This window comes from Ammospiza caudacuta, chromosome 27 (assembly GCF_027887145.1).
Source record: "Ammospiza caudacuta isolate bAmmCau1 chromosome 27, bAmmCau1.pri, whole genome shotgun sequence".
Lineage (NCBI taxonomy): Eukaryota > Metazoa > Chordata > Aves > Passeriformes > Passerellidae > Ammospiza > Ammospiza caudacuta.
Window position 1 is genome coordinate 2,939,481 of NC_080619.1, and position 7,720 is coordinate 2,947,200.

At 54.3% G+C, this 7,720-nt stretch overlaps 2 protein-coding genes across 2 annotated transcripts in view; one reads left to right on the forward strand and one right to left on the reverse strand.

Annotated features, from left to right (window-relative positions):
• MYO1D (myosin ID) overlaps positions 1-2,487 on the reverse strand; it is a 174,351-nt gene extending 171,864 nt beyond the window's left edge. The window contains exon 1 of the mRNA XM_058820485.1: positions 2,290-2,487. Coding sequence (XP_058676468.1) covers positions 2,290-2,384 — 95 coding nt within the window. The 5' untranslated portion in view covers positions 2,385-2,487. The remainder of the gene's footprint in view (positions 1-2,289) is intronic.
• Positions 2,488-4,241: 1,754 nt separating this feature from the next.
• On the forward strand, positions 4,242-5,711 carry LOC131568664 (histone H2B.1, sperm-like). Its single transcript, XM_058820768.1, has 3 exons — positions 4,242-4,276; positions 4,488-4,688; positions 5,430-5,711. The coding sequence occupies exons 2-3, from the start codon at positions 4,533-4,535 to the stop codon at positions 5,625-5,627; spliced, it is 354 nt and encodes a 117-aa protein (XP_058676751.1). The 5' UTR covers positions 4,242-4,276; positions 4,488-4,532; the 3' UTR covers positions 5,628-5,711.
• The last annotated feature ends 2,009 nt before the right edge of the window (positions 5,712-7,720 follow it).

The window sequence follows — 7,720 nt, forward strand, 5'->3', positions numbered from 1 at the left end:
CAGAGCAGGAAAATGTCAGCAGCAGTGTTGCCTGAGTGCTGTAATTTTTTTAATTTTGTCTCAGCCAGCAGCAGGGCTGGGGTGGCAGCCCAGGGCCACCAAGCAGTGCCCAAAGCCCCACAGAGCTCAGAGCTCCCCTGCAAGGCCACACTGCTGGGAAACTCTCATCAGCTTCCCCAAATGTCCCAGTGCAGACAGCCCTGGAGGCAGGGGATGGCAGCACCAAAGCTAGAAAAATTAACAGAATCCATCAGCTTCTGACAAAAGATTGTTCTGCCCACAGCACAGACACCAGATTACCTTGAAGCTCAGGCAGAGCTCACAGCCAGGTGAGAAAGACTCAAGGTTAAACTGTGTCAGAGGATAAGCCTGGGTTTGGGCAGGTTTGACCAAGCACTGCAGTTAAACGAGGCCTCCAGGGTGTATCACACACAGAGGGATGTCCTGGAAACACCCTCAGGCACCATCAGCAACAGCACAGAATAAAAAATAAACAAAGTTGCACATTTATTGTAAGGATCCAGGATTGCTGGCTTGTTCTTCTCATCCCTTCATACAGAATTAGCAAAGTCTGTCCCTGCAAGGCACCTCTCAATGGATTCCTAAAGGCAACCAGCATGCCACGTTGGTTTTTAAGTTATAAATCCATTTCCAATACTTCATTTAGGTTTCTAGTACACATTAACCAAAGAGTAAAACCCTAAGAACAAAAACCTAAGAATAAATCCATTTCCAATACTTCATTTACATTTCTAGTACACATTAACCAAAGAGTAAAACCCCAAGAACAAACCACGACACAGAGGTTTCCTGCTAATTACAAAGATATTGCGTGCAAACCCATTTCTAATGCCATTACAATGTCATGGAGTGTACAAATGAGAAACAAATTTAAACTTTTAGACACACTGCAAAATCAATTTAGGTCTGAAATCACGTTCAAAGCTCAACCATGCTCATTATGATTTTGTTATATTCAAACACAAATGCCCTCTCTGCCCAAACAGAAACCCAAAATATAAAAGGAAAAAAGCAAAAGGCTGTTGTTACACCCCACAGGATCTGAGCCTTCACCCTGCAGCATCTCAAAGTACAGAAATTCCCAAACACTCAGTGCCTGAAGCAGCCAGATCTCAAAATCTCCACGTTTCATCCAGAAGAGGCAAAACAATTGTGTGGAAAAGTTTAATATTCTCCTTCCACAATAGTTTGAAGCCTGCTGAGGGAGCTTAGCCCACCTCCCATCTATTGCCAGAGCCACTCTCAGGTGCATCCAACACCACCAACAAGTGACTGACTCCAATACCCACCAGGAAAACCTGAGCAGAACAGGGCAGGGACACAAGCCAGCAAAGTCACATCTTTATCCCAAAGGCTTCTCTTTGGCAATTATCAAATCCTTGCACAAGCAGGGGCGTAAGGGTTTATCAGGAGGAGGTCCCATGAATGTTTTATAATGGAAAGTGAAAAGCAGACTTAGGGTCCCCTGGCTGTCCTCTATCAGTGCTGCCCAGGATTGAGTTGTGCTTGAGAGGGAACAGGCAGGGAAACGTGGATCTTTGCCTTTTACAAGGGAAATAAAACCATAAAGATCACAAAGTGTCAGCACAGCGAATCTGCACGAGCGAGCGGCTGCAATGCCCCCATGGGACGATGGAGCAACCTTGGACTTGGTGACTTTTATTGCTCTTTTTCTTTCTCTGCAAAGCAACTTTGGAGCATAGGTGAGAAACTCAGCAAAGGGGAGTGGGACAGGGTGCCAGAGCAGCTGGGGCTGCCCCTGGCAGTGCCCAAGGCCGGGCTGGACAGGGCTTGGAGCCACCTGGGACAGTGGAAGTGTCCCTGCCATGGCAGGGGTGGCACTGGATGGGCTTTAAGGTCCCTTCCCAACCCACCCTGTGTTTCTGTGATATAGGAGAAGATCAACAACAAACTGTTTAAAAGTAAAGTCCTCAAGTTCCCTTCGCTCCTAAACCATTCCGTGGTCCCATGAGGGAGGTGGGCACTGAGGCAGGTGACTCCGAGGGAGAATTTCCAGAGGGGGGACTGAGAGCCCTCGCAGCCCCCAGGGCTTGGAGCACACTGAGCACCCTCACCTTTACCCGGCTCTTTAATTCCATTAAAAAATCCACACTTTTGCTCAGTCAGGGAGGTCATCAGGAGGAGGAGGCTCAGGGAGGGTTTCAGTTCCTTTTTCCCCCCTCACACTCCATCCCAAGCGGGCCGTGTGTGAGGGGAGCCCCGCCGAGCCCCGGGGCGGAGGGGCCGCGCCGCCCGCCCCTCACTCACCGCAGCCGGAGGTTCGCCATGAACTCGGGCATGGTGACGGCGTCCATCAGCACGAAGTCGGCTTTGCCGAACTCCAAACTCTCCTGCTCTGCCATGGCGGCCACTGGGACGGCCGGGAGCGGGACGGGGGCCGAGCTGGGAGCGGGACGGGGCCGGGACCGGGCTGGGACCGCTCCCGCCGCTGCCCGGCCGGGGTGCGGGGGTGTCACCTGCGGCGGGGCGGGGCCCGGGCCGTGAGGCGGCTCCGCGCGGCGCCCCCTGGCGGCCACAGCGGGAACGGCGCTGCCGGGGCGGGGCGGGGAGGGAGCGGCCCCTGGCGGCGGGAGCGGAGCGCTGCAGGCGGGATCGGGGCACGGCTTGGACCGGGAAACCCGGGAACACCGGGATCAACGGGAGCGGGCACCAGGATCGAGCACCGGGAACACCGGGAAGGGGAATGGGATCACCGGGAACGGACACCGGGATCACCGGGATCACTGGGAACGGGCACTGGGACCCCCCGGGATCACCGGGAACATTGGGAACGGGTACCGGGATCACCGGGAATGGGCATTGGGATCACTGGGAACGGGCACCGGGACCCCCGGGATCACTGGGAACGAGCATCAGGAACACCAGGAACAGGCACCAGGATCACCGGAATTACTGGGAATGGGCACCGGGATCACCGGGAACGGGCACCGGGAGCTCCAGGATGGGCGATGTGTGCCCTGGAGCAGGGACCCCCGGGAACGGGCACCGAGACCCCCGGGATCCCCGGGATTGGGCACCGGGATCCCCGGGATGGGCGATGTGTGCCCTGGAGCAGGGGCTGCACTGCCCGGGGTGCCCTGCACCCAGAGGAGCTCCCCTCCCCTCACACCCCAAACACAGATCCTGCAACCAAGGGAAACTCCCCCCAGGACCCCACCGGGCAGGGTCAGTCCTGCTCCCATCCCTGGCTGCACCCCCAGACCCTGCTCACCCCAGCGTTTACTGAAACCCCAGAACCCTCCCAGATTAATGCAGAATAAACCATGCACTAAATCCCTTTGCAACACCCGGGCACCCCAAAACCGGAGCCAGCCTTGTGCTGCTTCCATTGCCCCACACATGGAGACCCCCAGGATGAGGGGCTGCAGGGTGCTGTCCCCCCCAGAGGAATCTTTCTTCCTGGGGTGCATCCTGCACATAGAGGAGCCCCCCACACCCTCCACAGAGGCTGCTAAGGGCTCACATTCTTCATCTGGAGAGATTCCACCTCCCCACCTCAGGGGCAGGCCCCACACTGGGATGTGCTACAGGGCCACATCCTGCACCCTGTGGAATCTCCATCCCACAGCAGGGCTGGATCCTGCACTCAGGGGACACCTTTTCCTTCCCCTCCCTCCCTCTGTGACAGATCCTGCACCCCAGAACCCCCCAGCCCCACCCCATAATCTGCAGGGAAAGATGCTGCACCCAGGGATCCTCCACAAACACCCTCAAAAACTCATCCCCATGAGGATGGGGCCGCATCCAGAGCTCACTGACCCCCTTTTGCTGTACCCCAGTGCCACAAACAGCACAGAACAGGTTCTGCACTGAGACCCCTGCCAGGACAGCGGCGAGAAGGCAGATCCTGCACCCAGGTCCTGCCCCAGCATCCCCACAGACCCTGCTCACTCTGGTGCTTGGTGAAACCCTGGAACCCCCTCAAATTATTGCAGAATAAAGCACACATAAAAAGCCCCCCCAGATCCAGCACTGAAGGCTAATTACATTAATGATACTAATTAAGGCAATGGGGCTGGAGAGGGGAGGAACTGGGAGCAAACACAGCCTCACCTAACAGAATTTTGGGTAAGAATGGCTGGTTTGAGTGTAGGAAACAGGGTTCAGGTGTGAGGCCATCCCTGCCTCCATCTCCCCTCCCAGGTGCAGGCAATGATCCCCCCTGGTTAAAGGCAGCACATCCCAGCTCCCTCTCTGCTCTTGGGGGAGGACGAGGCTGGAAGAGCTCTCAGAGGTGAGCTGGGAAGGAAAAATCTCCAAAAATGCTTTATTTGTGCTTTGCTCTTCTGGTGTGCTTAGCTTTGCAGAGGGGATGGGTTCTGGCTTTGTGCTGAATGGCTTTGGTGTTATTATAAATGCCTAATTTGCCTGATGCTAATTATTGCCCTGGCAAGCACAGGGTGGGGGCAGCAGTGTGTTCAGCCCCTGCCTGGCTCTCTCTGCAGAAGTTTTGCAGCCACGGGAGGTGTGTGTGACCCCACAAGTGAGGGATGGAGCCGGCACCCCCTGCCCTGCACGGCCCTTTGGCTCCTGAGCCCCCGAGGGCTGCAGAGGGATGTGCCTGGCAGAGCCTGCGCTGCCTCCACCGCCAGCGGCAGAAGAAGAAAGTGGCTTATTCAGCCCATATCTGCCGGCTCCTGAACCAGGTGAGTCCCCTCTGGGCTTGGGGTGCAGCTCCTGCTCCCCAGTTCATCCTTGTCCCAGGCTGGGTGGTGACTGAGCAGCGCTCAGGGGTGGTGCCACCATCCCTAGTGCTGGGGGAACCCTCGGATTTGATTTTATGGTGTCCTCATCCCTGGAGGGGTTTAAAAGATGTGTGGATGAGGTGGGTTAATGGCAGTGCTGGGGGAATGCTTGTGTTTGATCTTTAAGGGTTTTTCCCACTGGACTGCTCCCTGAGTTCCACCTGCTCACCCCTGTGCCCTAGGCTGGGTGGTGTCACCATCCCTAGTGCTGGGGAATGTTTGGGTTTGATATTTATGGTGTGACCATCCTTAGCACTGGGGGAACGTTTGGATTTGGTCATTGTGGTATCACCATCCCTGGAGGGGTTTAGAAGATGTGTGGATGAGGTGGGTTAATGGTTAATGGTGGTCTTAATGGCAGTGCTGGAGGCATGTTTGGATTTGATCTTTAAGGGTTTTTCCCACTGGGCTGGGGTGTAGCTCCTGCTCCCCAAGTTCCACCTGCTCATCCCTGTGCCCTAGGCTGGGTGGTGTCACCATCCCTAGTGCCTGGGGAATGTTTGGGTTTGATATTTATGGTGTGACCATCCCTAGTGCTGGGGGAATGTTTGGATTTGATCTTTGTGATTTTCCCGCCCGAATGATTCCATGACCCCAAGCTGGGGCTGTGCTGATGCTGTTGGTTGCTCTCTCTCCCCACAGACGTGTTCCACGGGGCATTCCTGCCTGGTGGCCTCGCTGCTGGCCTGGCTGGGCAGTGCCCAGCTCCTGGAGGTGGCCCTGGAGGCCTCCAGGCTGTCCCGTTATGGCAGGAGGAGCCACCTCGGCCGCCGTGAGGTGCTGCTGGCCACCAAGCTGGTGCTGCTGCGTGAGCTCTACAAACCTTCCCCGGGATCCTGAGCCATGAGCTGAGGCTGGATGGGACAGTCTTTGTAGTGTTTTAATGTGGTTTTGGTAAATAAAGTGGTTTTTGGCATTGTTTAATGAAGTCTCCTCCCTGGGCTGGGTACCTGTGTGCCCCAGGAAGGGCTGCAGGACAGGGTGGGCACACACCTGCCTCAACAAACACTCACAGCCTCTTGGCTCTGCCCTCGGGGGGCTGTTGGGCAGCTGGGAGCATCTTTGCACCCTATTTGGCCAGGAAAAGCAGAAGGAGGAAAGGGGGATGTTATTCCAAGCCCTGAGGGAATGCCAGCCTTGGAGGCAGCAGCTATTCCTGGTGATGCTGTGCCGGCACCTGGCATTGAATGAGCTGTGATGGTGTTCACAGGGGTCTGAGCATGAGGGAAGAGATGAGGATCTGACTCCATGTGTCAGAAGGCTGATTTATTATTTTATGATATATATATTATATTAAAACTATACTAAAAGAATAGAAGGAAGGATTTCATCAGAAGGCTGGCTAAGAATAGAAAAGGAAAGAATGACAACAAAGGTTTGTGACAGTTTGAGCCAGCTGACTGTGATTTGCCATTAATTAGAAACAACCAACATGGGCCAGTCATATAAGAAAGCAATAATAAAAATGGAGTCAACATTCTTATCTCTTCCTTCATCCTAAGATTGCTGCAAACACCATCACAGAGGTGCTTCAGCTCAGTCCCTGTTCTGGCAGCCCTGACTCTTTAGGTTGATTAGGATTGGCTCAAATCTATGGATTTGGGGTCAAATCCTATAGGAAAGTCCAAGCCTTTGTAGAAATAAGAGCTGTGGCTGAACCTGAGGACACTCCCAGGCTCCTGCCAAGGCTGTTTGTACCTGCAGCATTCCTGGCTGGGCTCTGTTCAGGGAGGGGAAGGGGAGGGTTCCGCACCCTCTGACACATCTGGTTGGGAGCTTCATCGTCCTGTTGGTGTTTTCTCTTGTGCTACAGCAAGGAAAAACCAAGAAGAGCATTCATTCAGTGCTTCTCGTCCCTGCAGACAGCCTGGAGATGTTGCCCTCTTCCTTATCTTTTAATTTCTGCTGCTGAGAGGGTGACACATGGAGCTGCTCTGGTGCCTGTCTGGCTTCGTTACCCCTGCAGTAATTGTGTGTGGGATCACTGCCTGGAGGGGAAACTGAGCCTGGAGCCATCAGCAGCTCCCAGGAAAAGCAGCTGGAGCAGAGGAGATGCTGGGAGAGATCACCAGGGGATGTTCCTGCCCAGGACAGCAGATTTGGGGTTATTGATGGACCTTTTCCTACCCAAAAACTTGTAGCTCAACTGGGCTACAAGAGAGGCAAAATATTGGCTGGCACAGGGTGCCCAGAGCAGCTGGGGCTGCCCCTGGATCCCTGAAAGTGTCAAAGGCCAGCTTGGAGCACCCTGGGATGGTGGGAGGTGTCCCTGCCATGGCACAGGTGGCACTGGGTGGGCTTTAAAGGTCCTTTCACCCCAAATCCTGCTGGGGTTCTGTGGTGCATCTTTATTTCATCTTACTTCACCTCACCACTGACTCAGTGTACCCTCATCTCTCTGGAATCTATTCTTCAGTATCTTTATTTGGTCTTTTTTTTTTCCTGTTTATCTTGCCTTTCCTTCCCCTGTCTCTCCCCTTTATTTTGTCCTGATAGTCCTACTGATTTTGAGATTGAGAGGTCTTGTGTGAGACACATCCTGTTCCCAGGGCAGTCCCCATCCCTGGGAGGATTTAAAACCCCTCTGGATGTGGCACCTGGGGACATGGGTCAGTGGTGGCCTTGGCAGTGCCATGGAGGAGGGTTGGATGATCTCAGAGGGTTTTTGCAATCTAAATGTTACTAAATGGGAATCTGAAGCACAAGATGAATCAAGTGACCTCTCAAAAGATTTTTTAGAGTCCCATTTGGGGGAAGAGGGAAATCTGCTGCCACAGCGTTGGTGGAGCACAAGTTCCTTATGAGTGGGCACCCCTGGCACACCCAGGGACAGGCAGGGTCCCTGTGCCAGACCCCCACAAAAATCTGTATTTATTGTTCCTTTAGCACTTGTCCTTTCTGTTCACCATTTCCTCCTCCAACCTCTGGGAAAC